Source organism: Schistocerca nitens, chromosome 4 (assembly GCF_023898315.1).
Source record: "Schistocerca nitens isolate TAMUIC-IGC-003100 chromosome 4, iqSchNite1.1, whole genome shotgun sequence".
Lineage (NCBI taxonomy): Eukaryota > Metazoa > Arthropoda > Insecta > Orthoptera > Acrididae > Schistocerca > Schistocerca nitens.
The window spans coordinates 874,529,556-874,551,048 of NC_064617.1; the positions used below are offsets into that span (position 1 = coordinate 874,529,556).

At 41.3% G+C, this 21,493-nt stretch overlaps 1 protein-coding gene across 1 annotated transcript in view; it reads right to left on the minus strand.

The window, feature by feature from the left end:
* LOC126253366 (huntingtin-like) overlaps positions 1–21,493 on the minus strand; it is a 549,449-nt gene that overhangs the window by 197,519 nt on the left and 330,437 nt on the right. Inside the window, exons 32-33 of the mRNA XM_049954640.1 lie at positions 14,381–14,625; positions 12,006–12,158 (exon numbers count right to left, since the gene is read on the minus strand). Coding sequence (XP_049810597.1) covers positions 12,006–12,158; positions 14,381–14,625 — 398 coding nt within the window. The remainder of the gene's footprint in view (positions 1–12,005; positions 12,159–14,380; positions 14,626–21,493) is intronic.

Sequence of the window (21,493 nt, forward strand, 5' to 3'; positions counted from 1 at the left end):
AATTGAGGAGATGGGACCTGGATAAACTGACTAAACCAGAGGTTGTAGAGAGATCCAGGGAGAGCATTAGGGAACGATTGACAAGAACGGGGGAAAGAAATACAGTAGAAGAAGAATGGGTAGCTCTGAGAGATGAAACAGTGAAGGCAGCAGAGGATCAAGTAGGTAAAAAGATGAGAACTAGTAGAAATCCTTGGGTAACAGAAGAAATATTGAATTTAATTGATGAAAGGAGAAAACACAAAAATGCAGTAAATGAAGCAGGCAAAAAGGAATACAAATGTCTCAAAAATGATATCGACAGGAAGTGCAAAATGGCTAAGCAGGGATAGCTAGAGGACAAATGTAAGGCTGTAGAGGCTTATCTCATGAGGGGTAAGATAGATACTGCGTGCAAGAAAATTAAAGAGACCTTTAGAGAAAAGAGAACCACTTGTAAGAATATCAAGAGCACAGATGGAAACCCAGTTCTAAGCAAAGAAGGGAAAGCAGAAAGGTGGAAGGAGTATATAGAGGGTCTACACGAGGGCGATGTACTTGAGGACAATATTATGGAAATGGGAGATACGATACTGCGTGAAGAGTTTGACAGAGCACTGAAAGACCCGAGTCAGAACAAGACCCCGGGAGTAGACAACATTCCATTAGAACTACTGACAGCCTCGGGAGAGCCAGTCATGACAAAACTCTACCATCTGTCAAGCAAGATGTACGAGACAAGCGAAATACCTTCAGACTTCAAGAAGAATATAATAACTCCAATCCCAAAGAAAGCAGGTGATGACAGATGTGAAAATTACCAAACTATCAGTTTAATAAGTCACGACTGCAAAATACTAACACGAATTCTTTAAAGACAAATGGAAAAACTAGTAGAAGCCGACCTCGGGGAAGATCAGTTTGGATTTCGTAGAAATATCGGAACACGTGACGCAATACTGACCCTACAACTTATTTTAGAAGCTAGATTAAGGAAAGGCAAACCTACGTTTCTAGCATTTGTAGACTTAGAGAAAGCTTTTGACAATGTCGACTGGAATACTCTCTTTCAAATTCTGAAGGTGGCAGGGGTAAAATACAGGGAGCGAAAGGCTATTTACTATTTGTACAGAAACCAGATGGCAGTTATAAGAGTCGAGGGACATGAAAGGGAAGCAGTGGTTGGGAAGGGAGTGAGACAGGGTTGTAGCCTCTCCCCGATGTTATTCAATCTGTATATTGAGCAAGCAGTAAACGAAACAAAAGAAAAATTCGGAGTAGTTATTAAAATCCATGGAAAAGAAATAAAAACTTTGAGGTTCGCCGATGACATTGTAATTCTGTCAGAGACAGCAAAGGAACTGGAAGAGCAGTTGAACGGAATGGATAGTGTCTTGAAAGGAGGATATAAGATGAACATCAACAAAAACGAAACGAGGATAATGGAATGTAGTCGAGTTAAGTCGGGTGGTGCTGAGGGAATTAGATTAGGAAATGAGACACTTAAAGTAGTAAAGGAGTTTTGCTATTTGGGGAGCAAAATAACTGATGATGGTTGTTAACATCGAGTATAGATTTAAGTGACAGGAAGTCGTTTCTGAAAGTATTTGTATGGAGTGTAGCCATGTAAAGAAGTGAAACGTGGACGATAAATAGTTTGGACAAGAAGAGAATAGAAGCTTTCGAAATGTGGTGCTACAGAAGAATGCTGAAGATTAGATGGGTAGATCACATAAATAATGAGGAGGTATTGAATAGGATTGGAGAGAAGTTTGTGGCACAGCTTGACTAGAAGAAGGAATCGGTTGGTAGGACATGTTCTGAGGCATCAAGGGAGGCATCAAGGGATGACCAATTTAGTATTGGAGGGCAGTGTGGAGGGTAAAAATCATAGAGGGAGACCAAGAGATGAATACACTAAGCAGATTCAGAAGGATGTAGGTTGTGGTAGGTACTGGGAGTTGAAGAAGCTTGCACAGGATAGAGTAGCATGGAGAGCTGCATCAAACCAGGCTCAGGACTGAAGACCACAACAACAGATCAAAAACACTGAAGAAAGAAGCATTTGCACCCATGTATTCTGTTATGCTGCAGGCGAGAATATGTTACAGTCTTGGAATCCAAGTGCACTGTGAATAGTCTCTCATGTGCAACTCATGTGTAGGAAAATAAGTTTAGCACCCACGAGGTTCTGATTCAGTCTTTCCTTCTCATCCTATCTGGTAAGTCTCCCCTGACCTGGGATTCTGGGTGCGCTTTCTAAACTGCACCCTGTTCCCAAAACCTTTCCAATCCTTTCTGTTCACCCCTCTTCCTACCCCTCATCTCTTCCACCGCTGGCTCCGAAAGCTTGTAAAAGTTAAATCCTTTCGTTGGTGTGTTACTCTGCCGCCACTTGGTAAGTAGATTTTTTTATCTGTCCGTTTATAATATTATCAATAACTGATTATTTTCACTGTTTCTTTGACAGATAAAGTGAAACATTTAGTTCCTACAGGAATCTGCTGTGAGTCACTGCCCACATTCTCCAACTGAAAAGGAAATGTATTGACAGGACGAATTTGCACAATGAATTCACGCCAAAAGAAATGGAAGCAACTTGACACCACAGGCCCAAGATTGTACAAGAGCAACGTTTTCTTAATGAAATCAAGGCACTCAAGGGAAACTTGCCACTACTGTACCCAAAGGACGGAAAATACAGAGACTACTCTTTTTTGGATGAGAATGTTTTGCATCCAGGTTGTTGTCTGCATTATATCAAATTAGCTATTAAAGAATGACATCCACTTATCCTGTTCAGAAAGCACTACTTCATGAGGCTTCTAGTCTTACATACTCACATCTATTTGCATTGTCTTGAGGTTAGCTTCGTTCCTACTCCTGGGTGCTACACACCCGTCGTGCTGTAAAGAAGCTTATTTATCGCTTCCTCCACTGGCGTGACTGTTAAAGAAATAGAAGCTCCGCAGCCAGCTGACAGGGTAACACCACACAGACTTATAAAAGTCAACAGCATTGATTTTGCAGGGCTGTTGTACATCAAAGTAGGCAGTACCACAACTAAATGCAACATTGTACTGTTCACCTAAGCTGTGACTACAGCCATTCACCTAGAGCTACTCCACAATGCAACAACGGATGGATTTTTATTGACACTACAGAGAGTTATTTCCAGATGCAGTACTCCACTCACCAAACAGTGAAAACGATCAAACGTTCAATGCATATAACAGAGAGCCAACAAAATCTGGGCCTCTGGAGGTGGTTTTCCAACACATCCTGGAGAACTGCATTATTTGCAAGTTGGAAAAATGTAGTTTCTTCCCCAATGCCACATGTTTTGGGACATGGGCTTAGCAAAGACAGCCTCTCCTATGGAAGAGCATGTCGAAGCCATCCATCACCAACCTGCCAGCACCCAAGAATCTGACTGGACTCTTGTCCTTTTAGGCAAAGACTTGTTGTAATGCTAAGTTAACCCCCCCCCCCCCCCCCCCATGTAGCTGTCACCCTCATAACTGGCTTCACCAAAAAGGGCATCAAATATGTGTGGTCTGTGAGCTTTCAGAGTGTTTTTTTATCCCTCAAGCAGTGTGTGTGCTCTGTCCCTATGGGCTTCTTTTACACCAACGCCTCCCACTATAGCATTGGTACATTCCTGTCGCATTGGAACCAAGGTGCCATCAAGCATCCCATCGTTTGCACATTGAAATCACTTTCAGCGCTGCAAAATAACCATTTGCAGGTGGAAAACGGAGAAAAGTCCTACCCATCACTGACCACAAGCCACTGATTTCATTACTCAATCCTCGTTCTAAGCTACCAGATAGGACTGTCCACTGATTGCAGAGATGGGCACTCTTTCCCAATAATTATTGGTGTGACATTCATTGCCAGTCCACTGCCTAACACGCTAATGCAAATGCACCACTGTGGTCGCTGCCGGGAGACGACCCAGAGTTTGAACGACAGTTGGCTCTCTTTCTCGCATCGGTCGATACCTTGCAGCAGATGTTGCTGACTTTTTCTTTGATAGCACAGGAGATAAAGGCCCCCGACCTGTTTCACTGGAAAGTCATCCAAGCAGTCCAGTATGATGTACGTTTTCCCTACTGCACGATCAGCTCAACCATGTCCAAGGGTCCATGTGCTTGCCACGCATGAGTGAAGCTCTCAAGTCATCATTCTTCCATTGCTGTGTCCTCGTATATTCCAGCTTCTGCAAGCATTGCACTGGGATATGTGATATGTCCTGAATGAAAGTTCTGCCATGGAGACATTTCTAGAAACTGGCAATCAGTAGTGAAAATGAACATTTTATGTGGACTTGTGTGGCCTGTGCACAGAACCAGGCTGCACTGCCACATCATTTTTCTGCTGGAGCAGTCCCGGACCAACCTTTGGACAAGGTGCACGCCAACCTTGTAGGTCCTTTTCTGGGAATTGTATGGTTGTTGCGGTGGATGCATTGTGCAGTTTCCCATTTGTAGTTAAACTGTCTTCCAAGACACTGACAGCAACTACTTGCACACTGTCAGTCATTTTTGCTGTTGAGGGCTTGCCCTTGACCCTCATATCTGAAAATTGTCAGCAATTTGTATCTGAGAGTTTGAGGATCTTTGCATTTGCAACAATAACGAGCAACTGACTACTGCCCTGTTTCACCCAGTTTCTAATTCAGGGGAAGAGTGATTCCCACAAACATTAAAGACTGAGACGCAGAAGACTGTGTCTGCCTCGTCCCGTGACAATACACTGTTTCGCTTTCTAGTTACATACCGGGTGACAACAGTCGGCAGATACCGTCCGGCAGTACGTTTGAACGTGTGCAGGAGTAGGGGCTTCTCGCATTTATTACATTCCACGTTGCATGTCCTGGAGTGTTGAGGCCTACTGTAGTTTCCTCTCAGGGTGGCCATTTGAGACCGGTCTTTTGGCTGGCAGCAGGGATGGGTCGGTCACAGTGTTTTCCCAGTAGGAGGCTCCCAACTGTGGCAGTGTGTAAGTGCACTGTCACACACAGTGTCCTACTTTCACCTGCAGAATGGGGCACCAATGAAGATTGCTCCTGCGACCCCCGATGCTAGGCCCATAGAACTGGAAACTGCAACCCCCTTTCCCCATTCACCCTGTACGAGCCCTCGCCCCAGCCAGTGCAAACAGACCTGCCATTCTCCCTGCCTGCACAATCTTCTGCTATTCTGGTGGAGTCAGCCGAGTCATCATGGCCTACTTCAATGGGAGACCTACTGGCAGGGACTCTCACACCCTTTCTGGTTTTGTGACAGAGATCGCGGCAGAAACTAGGTCATTTTCAGCACCGATGTGGTCTTTTCATGGGGGAGGGATTTCGTATCCCCTCCAGCAGACATTCATGTGGATGCAGATGAGCTATATTGGGCCTCACAGCAGAGTAGTGCGGAAAGCTCTCACGAATGCACTTGTGTGGAGCATTGTATGAGCAGAATTGCTGATCCAGGTGTCTACCTGCCAGTGGCAATAGGCTGCACCAGTCAGCTCTTATGCTGATGTTGACTAACACAGGCCTGGATTTTGCACTGTGCCATCCTCTCAGTTCTACGTGATAACTGCCATTCTCTAAGCAGTAAAGTGAACAGGCTGTCGAGTTTTTCCTCTTCTAGAGTCCACCTCCCTGGCTTCCAGGTCCAGAAACAACTATCAACTAGAGTAGTGACATTCGCCCCAACAATACAGTTTCAGGGCATTTTTGTGCTTACACAGATACAAAACCATCCATCCCAAATTCTTGTCATCTTAATACCTCCCTTTTCCCACTGAGGAACCAAACTTTTATCTTTTTCCAAAGCTTCATAAATGCAACACTACTGTTCCTTAAGGGTCCCCGCACTGAGGCTGGTTACTGGATTCCCATGGAAAGAGTTCCTGCCTTGGCCACCCAGCATCTCTGGCCACTTGTCTGCTGCCTTTCTTCCTACAGTCAAGATGCTAATCCCCTCCTTACCAAAGATTCCCCCGTGAGATCACGAGTGCCAAAGGCAACAGAGATCAGACTGATGCCATGTTCTTTGAATTTCAGCAGACAATTGATACAGCCCATCCCTAATATAGATCAGATCTGCCACTGGATGCAGGACTTTCAGGGAAAAAGAATTCGACATGGCATTTTTAATGGTCTTTATTTATTATTTATTACTGTGTCTGAAAGACAAAGTATATAATCGGCAGACGTAAACGACAGTTTGGTAGTACCCTTATGGTCATTACTGTTAACAGTATTTATAAATGATCTAGTAGCTAGCGTTGTTGTTCGTAGATAGTACTCTTGCGTAGAGGAAAGTTGTAATGCCAGAAAACTGTACTGTAATGTAAAAAGGCCGGCAGAGGGCCAACACTTGGTGCAGAGACTGGTAGTTCCTGAATGCAAAAAAATGTAATGTACTGTACATAAACACTCAGAGAGTTCCATTACTATCTGATAACACTATCTGTATTACATCACTAAGAACTGTAACAACCACAAAATACCTAGGATTAACTCACTAGAGTGACTTACATACACATCAATATGATTACTCTTGCAATTAACATTTAAGAGTTTGGCAGAAAGTGATTAGACCTAAAATGGAATGAACACAAAACAATAAGTTGTAAGAAAATCAAATGCTAGGCTGAGATTCAATGGAAGAATCCAAAGAAAATGTATTCATCCTCAAAATAAGTGGCCAGCAAAACACTTATAAGGAAGATTCTTCAGTACCGCTCATCCGTCTTGGACCTTTACCATGTAGAATTAGTAGACGAGATACAGAAGATCCCATAATAAGCAAAAAACTCCAGTGATACATGTTACAAGATAGGTGTTGTACATCAAGAAAAGCATACTGTTAAAATTTTGAGACAGAAGAATTGGGCTACATAAATTATCTGGTCCAAAGTGTCAGGACACTCTTTCATCCCCCCTGCCCTTAATGAGGAACTGACCACTAGCTAGTATAAAAGGAGGCAGAGAGTACTGAGTTGTCAGCAGAGAAGCAGCAACAGCATAATGTGTCAGTCAAGAGATCTCAGTGGCTTCAGAAGTTGACTAGCCGTGGGAGGCCACTCAGTAGCAAGACTGCACAGGTTGACTGTGGGTGATGTGATTGTGAGGTCAAAATGCGAAGCTACAAGCACAGCTAAACCAGGTCCAAACAGACCTCACATACTGGTGGACAGCAACTGTCAAGCATTATAGAGTATGGCTACAAAAGAACTGTATTTGACACACCTGCTTAAGGAGCAAGTGTGGTGAATGTGTGTCAGGTGGCCTGAGGATGCTACTGTGCACTGAAACCAGAAGCCAAAATAAATAAATTACAACTGTAGACACAGACACACGAAGTCTATTCAAATAATTCTGAAATATTCACAATTTCCAACCAATGGTGTGTTGGAGTGAAATGTGGTTGGTATTACTCCATACGCCTGTGTTTAATGTGTAACTGCTGAAAGTTTCATTGTTGTATGTCTGTTAGTTAGTGTTCAGTGCACTATTGAGTAGAACGTTAGTCTGAAAATTTTGAGTTGGCAGAGTTAGAGGAGCAATAAACATGCACTAAATTTTTCATGAAACTCAAGAAAACGTTTACAGAGAGACACCAAACAATGCAGGAAGCCTACGGTGATGAGTGCTTAAGCCGTATTTGGTGTTACGAACGGTTCACACAGTTTAAAAATGGCAGAATGGAAAATAAAGATGACCCTCGTTCAGGTCGCCCTTCAACGTCTACCAACCACGCTCGTATGAGGAAAGTCAACAATACTGTGCATGCCAATCAAAGACTTACTGTCCGAAAGATTGAAGAAGAATGTAGCATTTCAATTGGATCATGTCATGAAATCCTGACACAGCATCTTGGAGTGAACTGTGTTGCCCCCCAAGTTTGTCCCACTGCTAATGAGTCAAGACCAAAAAGACCTTCACATTGCAATCTGTGAAGAGCTTTTGGATCATGCAAATGAGAATGAGATGTTCCTTAAGAGAATCATAGCTGATAATGAGACATGAGTCTATAGTTGTGATGTTGAGACTAAGGTTAGATCCTCACTATGGGCCAAGAAAGATTCTCCACGATCAAAAAAAAGCTCATCACATCAGGTCAAACATCAAAGCCATGCTGATTGTTTTCTTTGACTGAAAAGGATTAGTTCATGATGATTTTGTGCCACAGGAATGTGTTGCGATGCCTTCAAGAAAATGTGAGACGGAAAAGGCCTGAAACGTGGCGAGACAATTCGTGGCTCTTGCATCATGATAATGCACCTGCACATTCATCCCTGTTGGCGCATAACTATTGCACAAGAAACGAAATCACTGTGCTGCCTCATCCTCCTTGCCCTCCAAACCTGGCCCCTGCGGACTTTTTTTTATTTCCAAAGTTGAAAAACCTGTTGTAAGGATAAAGATTTGCAACAATAGATGAGCTAGAGTATTTTGAAGGATACCATGCACTATGAGTAAAAGGTAAACGTAGAAACATTTTGTAGACAAAGTTCCGGAATTTTTTGAACAGATATTGTATACTATTTCAGTATTGTATTGATCATTGTTACGTGGGCAATATGTTGGGAATATGTAATATGAAGTATATAAAAAAATCAAATGAAACAGTGAAATGAATCACCCGTGAGTTCCACAGTGCTACCGGCAGTCCAGATACCACACTGACTGGTCATAGGGAGTTAAAAACAAAGGCGCACAGTGGTTGAGCAGTTCCTCATAAGCCATATAGTTCTGTAGTCAGTACGAAGTAATGTTTGAGGTGGTGTAAAGGGTGACACCACTGGCCAGTGGACGGGTGGAAACAAGTGATTTGGAGTGATGAATTGTGCTACACCTTGTGGCAATCTGATGTAAGGATTTGGGATGGGCAGCTGTTTGGAGAACACTACCTGCTGTCATGTTTAGTGTCAACAGTGAAGTACAGAGGAGGTGGTGTTATGATATGGTGGTGTTTTCATGGTTAGGTTGTAGTTCCTTTATTGCATTTAAGAAAACACTATGTGGGCTGTGTACAGTTGAGAAACAGTTCGGAGACGGTAATTGTTTGTATCAGAGTGCTGTTATAAAGCAGCAGATGTGAGGCAATGGTTTTGGGCAATATCATCCCTATTATAGACCGGCCCTCCAAGAGTTCCAACCTGAACGCGATGGAAAACTGTGGGATGAGTTAGAACGTCACCTTCACTCCGGACCCTGGCATCCCACAGCACTACGTTCTCATGTTTCAGCTCTTGAGGAAGAATGGGCTGCCATTCCTCCACAGAAATTCAGACTGCTCACTGAAAGTGCTCAGCAGTGTTCAAGCCATCATAAAGGTGAATGATGGACACACCCCATATTAATGTCCACTAACAGGTGTCTGGACACTTTTGATCAGATAGTGTAGTCCTCCCAGATACTTGTAGCAAATGCACCAAGATGAGAAAATCACAAAATTACTGCTCCTAGGGAGGCTTACTACAGTTGTTCTTCACATACACCATTCAAACCTAGAGCAAGAAAGGTGTGAAAAGGTGTTAGTATCAGAAGCACACTTCACCCCACACCATAATGTGGCTTGCAGAGAACATACGTAAATGTTAGTCCATCCCTGTCACTGAGCGAGGTTGTACAATGGTTAAGGCAATGGCCCTGCATTCGGTAGAACCAGTGTTCACATTCATCATCCTAATACCCAGATGTAGGCTTTTCATGGTTTCTTCTACAATTATCACGATAAATGCCTGGATGGTTCGTTGAAGTGGAGTGAGAGTGTACTGAGTCAAGCAAGAATGCCTGTATGGTTCAAGTGCTTTGAGGAAGGTCATTAATCTGTGTTAGATGACAAATATTCTGGTCAACCATCAATTAGCACAACACCAGAAATGATTCTGAAAGTGCATGATGTGATTCATGAGGATTGAACGCAGACAATTCATGAAGTTTGTAACAGACTTTGGCTATTGTACAGTACATGTCAATGACTTCTAGGTGATGAACTGAACATGAGATGAACTGTAGCAAAGTCTGTCCCGCGCCTTCTCAGCATTGACCAACAAAACCTCAAGATTCAGACATGCACTAATCTGCAACAAAGAGTTTGAGAGTTCTACAGTTCTTATCCACAGTCATAACAGGTGATGAATCTTGGGTCTGTAGTTATGACCCTAAAACGAAGCAGCAATCACCACAATGGAAAATGTCATCTTCTTCCAAAAAAAGCTAAATGAATTTGCAACAACTTGAAGTTAATACTGATCTTTTTTTCAACATTTGGGGAATAGCGCATAAGGATTTTCTTCCACCTGGTCACAGTGTCAACAGGCAGTTTCACTGTGAAGTTTTGAGGGGACTGATGGAAAATGTTTGGTGCAAACGGCCAGAGCTGTGGAAAAAGAAAGACTGTTTGGTGCACCATGACAATGCATCTGCACACACCTTGCTCATTATGAAGAAATTCCTGGCCACAGTCCACTACCCTCACTACACACCAGACCTAACCCCGTGAGACTTCTACCGGTTACAGAGGACAAAAATCACATTGAACAGGCAATGTTTTGACTCGACTGAAGACATCCAACTGAAATTGCAACTGGTCCTGAATACCCTCGATCTTGTGTTCTTCCAGGAGTGCTGAGAACAATGCTGGGATTATTGCATACATGCCGAGGTGACAGTGGACATTAGGATGTAAGTATAGTTTTTTGACTTTAACAATGATGTTCTTGGATATTTTGGGTAGCACCTTGCATAGTGTATTTTGTTAGTGTAATAACAGTGTGAAGTAAGCAGTACCAAGCAACATTACAGGCCACCACCAAAATATGATACACAGTCAACACAAATTGTTCACAGTTTAACCTGATATCTCGAACAGAAATCATTAAGGAGAGTAGGATAGCAAAAAATATCTTACATGTTCACAAAATTGAGATTAATGGGCAGGACATGAAATCTATTATATAAGAACTTCAGCACAACAACCAGCATTCTTACTTCTCCTGTACATTACTTAGTTACCACTGTCCGACACCACTCCACACTATATCATGTCGTAATGTGATAACCTCAAGTACATGAGAATAATTGCAGTAACACACTTTGAACCATTGCCACTGGAATTTAATATCGACTGACTCTGATAGCAATGGCATATCATGTTTTAAACCAGATATTCTTCACACTGTTGTCATTATTAACTAGAACCATGAAACTGTGAAAAAGTTGGCAGAGTACTAGTTTGGACTGAACTTGGTAAACAAAGAGTACTGAAGCCTGAATAATCATAGTTGATTTACAAAATATGAATTTTCAAATATGGATCCATGTTTAAACTTTTTATGGAATAGAAAAAACCCACCTTCACTTCTGAGTGAATGGCAATTCACAGTTTTGTAACAAATTCTCATGCACACGTTACATTTCATCGCACTCCATTTCCTATAATGGACCTTGAGCCCAGGAACGCATGGAAAACAACAGAGATCCCCCCGGAGTTGGGGAGTGCACTGGAGTTAGCTGGGATTGAGGAAATAATTACTGCAACATTTCAATGCCCATTTTCACTTTTCTTTACCAGACTCCACAACCAATTGTTTCAAAAGCAGAATCTCAGAGTGATTTAGCACATTTGCGTCAATGAACAGTTCAACTCTTAATAGGCTCTGTCACAATTCTCTGAGTCTTTCAGAATCCTTTGAGATTTCCTCAACTTGTCACAAAAATTTAACTTATCTGAGAAATCCCTATTTTCCATGTTTTTCAGACAAGTTGCCACACTGTTTTCGACAGTACCTTCCATATCATAGATCAATTATTAAATACAAACAACTATTTAGCCACAAACCTGTAAGTGGTACAGAGACACAGAATTATATTTTTGATAAATACACGCAGCCATTATGCAAATGACAAACTCATAAAAATTTTTTGATGTGGACACAAAAATAACTGACAAACTCATAAAAATTTTTTGATGTGGACACAAAAATAACCAACTAATGAACTATATGAGGCATACCTGTTTTTAACTTGAGCCAGAAACCAGTTCTTGTCAACAACAATGCTACGAATACTTGATGGGACAATGTTTGTTCCAGAATCAAATTCAGATGACTGTAAATTGTAGCACTCAGAATCCAACTTGTTTAACACACTTATGAGACCACTATGCCTGTTAACAAAGAATATTTTTATGAAATTTTGGCTCCAGATATACAAAATTAAAAACAATTTATTAACACTTATATTGAGATGCACTGCAGAAACAGTAAGCAGAATCAAAGCACATGTTATCTCATACTCACTACTAAATGTAGTAATAGTAATATAATAATAATAGTAATGAGTACACAACACTATTAACTAGTGAGCATAGATATAGAAGCCTTAAATCATTGACAATAAAAAGAGAACTGGAAGCATTGCTGCATGTAAATGAAGAAATCTGAAACTGATTTTTTTTAGTTTTACAGTGTCTGTTGGTAAAGACAAAGAAAAAACAACACTGAGAGGTACAAAATACATTAATTCAACCAGTTCTGTAAATTTCATTAAGAAGAGCCCTCAGGGATGCTGAATGTGTCACAATTTACAATAACAAGAGAGAGGGAAATCATAGAAAAATAATCTTTATACTGCAGTAACAATCATTACACTGCTTAATGTCATTCTTGTTTCTCCCATTAAAACAATCCAGAAATCAAGCTGTTCACAGAAGGCTATCAGTTTTTCTCCCCTCAGTTTTTCTCCCCTCTCGCTGGTCTTTCACAGGCCATGGTCTCCAGCTGCATTGTTTCTTCTTCACTTTCCACTGTACTATTCAAGCCACCCATCATTTACGTTCTTCCTTGTCCTTCCCAGTTTTCTTGGTAGACTTCCTCACTCAACTCATATATTTTGTCCACTTCCTCTTTACTTGTGGCTGATATTGGCACATAAACTTGAATGATTGATGTAGCCACAGAGTTACTCTTCAGTTTTCACCGCTAATACTCTGTCACTAACTGGAATAACCATCACTATATTTTGCCTAATGTTTCGTGTATATAATTCCAACTCCATTTTCCTTCCTTTCTGATTCTTCGTAAATTACCTTGTATTTCACCAATCCAAATTCATCTTCTCCTTCCTATTGAACGTCACTTACCCTAAAAGACTGACATTATGTCTCTCCATTTCTCTCTTCATCCTTTCTAACTTTCCTTTCTTATCCAGCATCTTCACATTTCGTGTAGCAATCCTCAAGCAATATGTTTCCCATTTCTTCCTCTTATTTTAATTTAATTCAATGCTGCTATAACCCTGTACATAATACTTGGACAAGCACCGTAGTAACAGGTCACTGACGTGCTACACTTAGTATTTTTTGCCACTGGCACCTGCGCAGGCCGTTCCCCGGAGACCACCTGTGGTGGGCACATCACTTGTGCACACAGCACGGCACCTGTTGCGCCATCTACCAGAGCCCTCATCTTTATAAGTGCAGCGCAACAGGTAAATCTGATAAATGGATTGTAGGTATCACAAGTGCATGGCATGGTGCCTGATTGCTCTTAACATCTGCGCCACACTGAGCCTTAGGACCATGGACATTCCCTTTTAAATGGCAGACTAGATAACACTCAAGTAGTTATGCCACCATGCCAGCTGTTGGCAGGTGGCACTGAAACCATTATCAGTAGATCTACCATCCCACAGAAGGAAAATTCTGACACTGGATCAAAATAGAATCATTTTTCAAGATGTTTTAATCCCTCCCCCTTCCTGGCAGTGTATTCTTAGTTCAGATGTAATATGGTACATCAGATAGTACTACTGTTTTACAACTTGTAACAGATTTAAGGATTTCCTGGAATTCCTGGAAAGTAGGACATGTTAGTTATCTTGGATGGAGAGTCATCAAAACAAGTAGAAGTAACTGCAAGCTTGTCCATGAGAAGTGTGTGAGTTGTTGGTGTTCATGCTGTATGTGAATGACCTAGCAGACCATATGCCTTGTAACCTCAGGGTCTTTCCAGATGATGTCCTTATCTATCATGAAGTACAGGAAAAAGCTTCACAAATATTCCATCATATCTTGATAAAATTTTAACAAAGTGGAAAGAGAAGTAACTTGTTTTAAACATCCACAAATGTAAAACTGTACACTTCTATTAAAGCACAAAAGTAGTACACTGTAATTACAATGTCAATGGTTCATAACCGGAAAACACAAATATCTGGGTGTAATAACAGAATGTAAAGGAATGATTACACAGACTTTGTCATCGGTAAAGCAGGTGGCAAACTTCAACCCGGGAAAATGCAGTCAGGGTATGAGGACGACTGCTTACAAATGCGAGCTAGTCCTGACATGTAATTGTCAAACCATGAGCCGTGCAAAGTAAAGCCCACCTGCGATGGTGCTGCAGCTCCGCCAGCAGCGCCTGCAGCTCCTCCGCCGCCAGCTGTGCTTGTGCCTGCTCCCGGCCCAGAGCCAGCAGCACTTCGGCACGGCGGGCGGCCAGCGACGCAGCCTGCCTCGCCAGTGCGAGTTGTGGCAGGGACAGCAGCTTCGTCACCACCAGCTGCAGTAGCGGACCACTCTGTGAAGGGTGCACTCCCTCCAGGCAGTGCAAGAGCCGCGACACTTGGCTTGGCTGAGAATAACGAAAAACAGTGAAGCAAGCAAAGGAACTGCTACAACTTCAGCAGTAACAACTGATAGGTACAGTTGAGGTCAAACCGCTAGGAAACTGAATTGCAAGGAGGTACCCAGAAAAACCAGAATTATTTTTTAAAAGCTATATATTTTCAAATTGTTTACAGAACAACATTATCCCCTTTAAAATGCACTCTGTTCCAACTAATACATTTGTCCCAATGGTGCTTCCACTGTTTGAAATATTTTTTGTAATCATCTTTGTAAATGGCTGACAGCTCCTCCCTTGTTTATTTCTTGACTTCTTCAATGTTGTCAAATCAGTGTCCTTTCATGCACAGAAATAAGAAAAAGTCACACAGAACCAGGTCAGGTGAGTATGGCACATGGGGCAGCGGAACTATGCCATTTATAGCCAAAAACAGTACAACAGAGATGGCTGTGTGTGTAGTTGCATAGTTGCGGTGAAAGAACCGGTCTCCTGTCTGCCACAAATAGGGTTGCTTTTGACAAACATTGTTGTGCAGTCTTCTTAAAACTCTACATTAAAGGTTTGATTGATGGTCTGATCTGGGGGAACAAAGCCTGAATGATTCGGGCAGCTGATGGATGTCCTGAACAGGTTTATCATTAATCGACATGTCGCCATTTTTAAATCAAGCAAACCACTCACACACTTGAACTTTTCCCATAGCATCATCTTGGTAAGCTATTTTCAACATTAAAACAGTTTCAGCAGCATTTTTACTGGGTAGAAAACAAAATTTCACAGCTACATGTTGCTCACTTAAATCTGGCATCATAAAAAAATGGAACAAGAACAAAATAGGGCTACCAAAATCAATTACTCCATATGAACAGAACAAGCCAGGTCAACAACACAGGCGGTACTGAACTGGCAATGAGTTGCACTATACACGCATAGAGGCAGAAATGCACACTATACAAGCTCCGCCCACAGCAATATTATCCCGGTTTTTTTGGGCACCCCCTCATACAACCCTGCTACAGACATCTTGACTTTGGACTGTCAAGTGACATTAGGCTGTAGTGACATAGACTATTAAATGATAACTGAAACAGGATAGTATATATGAAAGACCACGAACATGCAGCAGTTTTATCACACTGAAAACAATTACTGCAAAAACAATCTGACCATCACTTTTGCCTTTTTTCTGTTACACAATTACATGGCCTAATAAACCAAAGAATTTTATTCAAAAATGTTAATGATTTAGTCATTTGGGAAAGTGAAGTAGCAAATTTCCTATATCTGAACTCAATATGGCCCAAAATAGCACAAGCACTGACAAAGGCAGCATACGTTTCATGTGACCAATACCCATAATGGCCAACTATCAGGCAGGTCTTGCACCAGTCCCTTCCACAGGGATATGACCCGTATACCAATAGGTTTGGGAGTGGGTGTGATACAGAGATGTAAATTGGATGACAGCGGCAGAATATCACTTTACGAGAGAGGAAAATAATTGTGGGTAGGTTGACCTTCTTTTCTGTGCACAATGACTGATATTCAAAGCCCTCGGAAATGACATGGTTAAGTTACTTCAGCCTTTGCAGATATTAGATGATGAGCTGGGTATTCCTTTGCTGTTCATTCTTGAAGATGGTGAGATGACTAGAGATACTGAGGATACGGTGCAGGAAATCTGTTTACAGACTAGGTTTGGAGGATAGTGCCTGCCTGTGAAAGCCTTAGCGAGACCTTCAGTATTCTGGCATGAGGTTCTCATCACTGCAGACATACCACCCATGCATGACTGGACTATATGGCAGCAACACTGTGGTGTTCAAGAGAAGACAGCTTTCAAAATGGTGGTACTGTTGATGGTTAGTGAATGTGATACAGTCATCAGAAAGTAGAGGTCAACTTCCAGGAAGGTGGCATGTTGGGTTGAGGAGAACCAGATGAAGCAAATGGGAGAGAAAGTGTTGAGGCAGTAGGGTAATGAGGACAGGGTGTCTTGGCCCTTGGTGCAGATGACAAACATATCATAAATTAACCTGAACCAGACAAACGGTTTGGGGTTCTGAGAGTCTAGGAAACTTTCCTCTAGACGGCCAACAAACACATTGCGGTAGGACAATGCCACATGGATGCCCTTGGCCATGCCACGAATTTGTTTATATATCTTCCCCTCAAAGGACAAGTAGTTTTGTGTGAGGATGTAATTAGATAGACGTATTAAAAAAAAATAAGATGGTGGGTTTGGAGTTAGAAAGACATTGGGAAAGGTAACGTTTGATAGTAGCAAGGTCAGTGGCATATTGGATGTTGGTATTTAGGGAAGTGGTTGGATTAATTAAGAACTGAGAAAGAGGTTCATATTTTTAATAGGAGAGGTGAGGTTATGGAAAATTGATTGGAGACCTTGTTTGACAAGATCAGAGATTCTTTCATTGGGAGCACAGTAAATGGCTACAATGGGGCATCCAGGATTGTTAAATTTATGAGTTTTGGGAAGCATGTTGATGTGCGAGGAGAGAAATCGATTTGGGGAAAAGTGTCTGTGTGTGTGTGTGTGGGGGGGGGGGGGGGGGTTGCAGGGTGAAGGGAAGTGTCACATGCGTATATGCATGCTATGTTTCTGTCAGAAGACTGGAGTGGTTTTATGATGTACCTTTTGCATTTCTTGCTTTTATGTTTTCATTTTCTTCAAAGGCAAAGCTAAACTGTGAAGTGGTAGCCCAGTGTAGAGCCTGTGCCTATCGCCATATATTTTCGATTTTCAAATGTTAAAAAAACAGAAGATGTTTTTCCTGTTCCTCGGTAAGAGGAAGAACTCACTCTCTGTTAATGAGGAAAGGCTGATTCACATTATTTTAGAGTGTAATCAGCAGTGGTTGCGAGAATATTTAAAAGTCTGTATTTTTTATGTGCATCGAAGGAAGATTATAGTATTATTTTACCAGTGAAAAGTTGTATGAGTCACTATTCCAAGTAGTACTGCAATATATGGAAAACCAAGAAGCCCACCTGTGTACTTAAGAGTTATCATGAAAATCCAATTTCAACAATATAAAGGACACAGTCAAGATTTTGTCGGTAGATATGGCAATCGGGCATAGTATATTTAATTGGTAAGCATAAATCTACAACAAGAGAAAGACTATTTCTTTTATGTGCAACTAATATGATAAGATTTTTTACCCATTTACAAGATTAGCTCAGTTTATTGTGCTTGTCCGACAAGGCAGAAAATTTTATAAGAGACAGTAATCAAAATTCCAATTTCAGATCACCTCTTTATTATTTTCTTATCTGCCATTAATTAATTTCATTATTTCCATATGTCTATTTTTTTTTCTTTTTTCTTTTTCTTTGAGTCCTGACACAATCGCCACTTTACAATATAATAAAAGATAAAATTTAGATGTATGGAAATAATGAAAATAATTAATGGCACATAAGAAAATAATAAAGAGGTGATCTGAAATTGGAATTCTGATTACTGTCTCTTATGAAATTTTCTAGTGTGTCGGACAAGCACAATAAGCTGAGCTATGCCAAAATCTTATCATATTAGGTCCACATAAACGAAATAGTCTTTCTCTTCTTGATTTATGCTTACCAATTAACAATACTACGTCCGATCGCCATATCTACCTACAAAATCTTGACTGATTCCTTTATAATGTTGTAATTGGATTTTCGTGATAACTCTGAAGTACACAGGTGGGCTTCTTGGTTTTCTATATATTGCAGTACTACTTGGAATAGTGACTCATACAACTTTTCACTGGTAAAATAATACCATATTCTTCCTTCGATGCACATCAAAAATACAAACGTTTTACATATTCTCACAACCAAAATGGCTACTGTTGAATATGCTTTAAAATAATGTGCATCCACCTTCCTTCCGTCATTAATTGAGAGCGAAACCTTCCTCTTACTGAGGAACAGGAAAAACATCATCTTTTTTTTTTTTTTTAACATTTGAAAATTAAAAATATGTGACAGTAGGCACAGGCTCTACACTGGGCTACCACTTCACATTTTATCTTTGCCTTTGAAGAAAATGAAAACATAAAAGCAAGAAATGCAAAAGATACATCATAAAGTCTCTTTACTTAGCGAGACAGTATAGTTTGTATCATGTTTCTGTCCTCTTATGTGTTCTGTCTTCTTATTTCAGTGTTTCTGGCAATTGGACAAATGTACCATACTGGCCCGAATAAAAGCTGCTCTTTTGGCCAAAAAATATTAGGATTAGCAAATCTTATGTGACAAGTATATTTTTGCATCATAGAAACATCAACTGCAGTGTTCATTCCTTAGAGAGAAATGGAGTAACAATGTGTTAATCACTGAATATGAGGTAACAATGTAACCAACTTTGATTGCTGACAAATGTCATTTAGATAGTGACTATTATCAAGCTTACTGTTCTGTTATTTTATGCGAGAAGATGAACACAGATTTCTCTACATAAAGAGCAGAATTTAGTATTCACCAATTAAAGGTTATTTCGAAAGAAAATCATCAACACACTTCAGAATTTAGTGGAGTTATGATGCAAATTTCAAACTCACAGTGTCTGTTATGCAGAGGGTACATCTGATGGAGAAGCTGACAAAAAGTAGGGTTTGGACAATGAGTGCCAATGGAAAATATCCTTTAAAATGTCATTTTATCAAGAAAATCCTACAGAGGGACCGCAAACTGGGAAATATCCTGAACTCAAAGCTGGAGTTCTTTCTTTTGTAAAAGGAATGACAGTATACCTATCTCTTGACAAACAAACCAGGAAAAGGTCTCAGAAATTGTGGAGACCTCAAACATACGACATCAAAATTCTGTGCGTGTTATCAATTGACTATGCAGGTTTACAAGTAGATGTGGCCCCTCTGTTCAGAAACGTATTGCATTTGCACAGAGAGTGCCAGAAGATTTTAACTGATAAATCCATAGACTTCCAAAGGCACATACTAAACAGAACAGCAACACTCTGACTCTCCATACATCAGCAACACTGATAAGATGCCCAACTTTTGGGGATGAGCTCTATAACAGTGTACTATAATGAGATGAAAAATTCTCACTTTAGAACTGCAAATTAAAAAGGAGAAATTACCATGATGTTATTGGTTACTGCAAAAGGGATGAAAGATCCCCCCCCCCCCCCCCTCCCCAATATCACATTATTCTGGAGCATATCATGTTATTCTGAAGCATAATACTTTACCAGAGGAAAATTTGCCTATGCTGTTAGTAACTTACTGCCTAGAAAAAGGCTGGATGACAACAGAATTAATGACTTTTTGGACTCTCAGGCCTAGTGTGCTGCTCAGAAGAAATATATACTGGCACTGGATGCTTTTTAACAGTCACTTGAAGTGAAGAATGAAGTTGTAGCATTGAAGACAAATCCCATCATTATACCTTGAGATATGACTTCAGAAGAGCAGGTGCATTTAAATACATCTCCAAAAACACTATTACCATTGGCTTTCTGAAGGGGATAAAAAATTCACTCCAGCTAGGCATAATTAAAAAGCGTTATGTGTGAATGGATTCTCCCTTTATGACAAACAGTATCATCAAACTCTTTCATCCTAGGATTCAAGAAATGCTGGCTGTTCAATGCCCTGAATGGCAGAAAGGACAATTTTCTATCCTGCTCTGTGTATATAGAACACTAGTTAATGATCACTTGTGCTGCCATTAACACAGACAGGTGGTTCCTGAGGTTGATGATGGAAAAATTCACAAATTGAACAGCTAATCAAAAGGAAAATCCAGAGCATAACAAAGTCATTGTAAGTGTGCACAAACAGTCCAGCAAGCAATGTGAATCAATGCGTAATACAGGCAAGGGCAATCATCTACTAATTGATGGTGCATATCAAAGGTTTCAAGAAAACAGTGAGACCATCTGGCAAGTGTCAGGCTGCGGAATTTACCTGCACTCTTGTGTCAATGGACGTGCCCACACGAAGTGTCTGCAGTGGTCCCCCTCGCAAGAACAAGCCGTGGCCTTAGTAGGAAGCCTGAATATATCTGAACTGTCCCCCACATTGATATTTGAACTAAGTGGAGAATTTAAATCACTGCCCTCTCGCCTTTAATTGGGATGTAGAGACAGAAATGGCCCAGCCTACACTGACTTCATCAAGGAAGGGGGGTGGGGGGGAGAGGGGGGGGGAGAGGGAGAGGGAGAGGGAGAGGGAGAGGGAGAGGGAGAGGGAGAGGGAGAGGGAGAGGGATCCCCACCAAACGCTCCAGTGGTAGTTCTTCAACGTGACTGGGTAGACCAAAGGGGGGGGGGGGGGGGGTGCTGTCTGTGACAGGTCCCTGCTGATATATGGGTTCTGGGGCACAGCTTGATTCTGCCTGCAGGGGAGTTAATGCTAGTCAAGGTGGAGATGGGGATATCGGATTGGCCTCACTTGCCCAGTTGTGAGGTGAGGCATCACTGGTGTTGATGGGGATGGAGTTGGCAGCTGAGGGGAAGCACGAGCAGTACATCTCATTGTGCCAGAGGTGATTTTGATGCCTGACTAGACGCTCCTGACCAGCCAAAATGTCAAACACTTGCTGCCCCCTATTGGCAACAATGATACCTTGGGCCCACTCAGGGTCCTGGCTCAAAGTCCACGTGGTAATATGCCTGTTGCATTGGTGGTGGGTCCACAGAGCTGGGTGTAGCAGGTCAAAGAGGGTAATTTAGACCGAGTTACATCCTTTTTGAGGTGGACCAGTAGGTAGTGAGAAAGCTGGTGCATGCTTCACCACTTTCAGCTGTTGTTGTTATGTTGTGCATCTGCGATTTTAAGGTCCTCACCACCTGCTCAACTTCTGAATTTGATGCAGGACAGAAAAAGGCAGTGATCAGGTG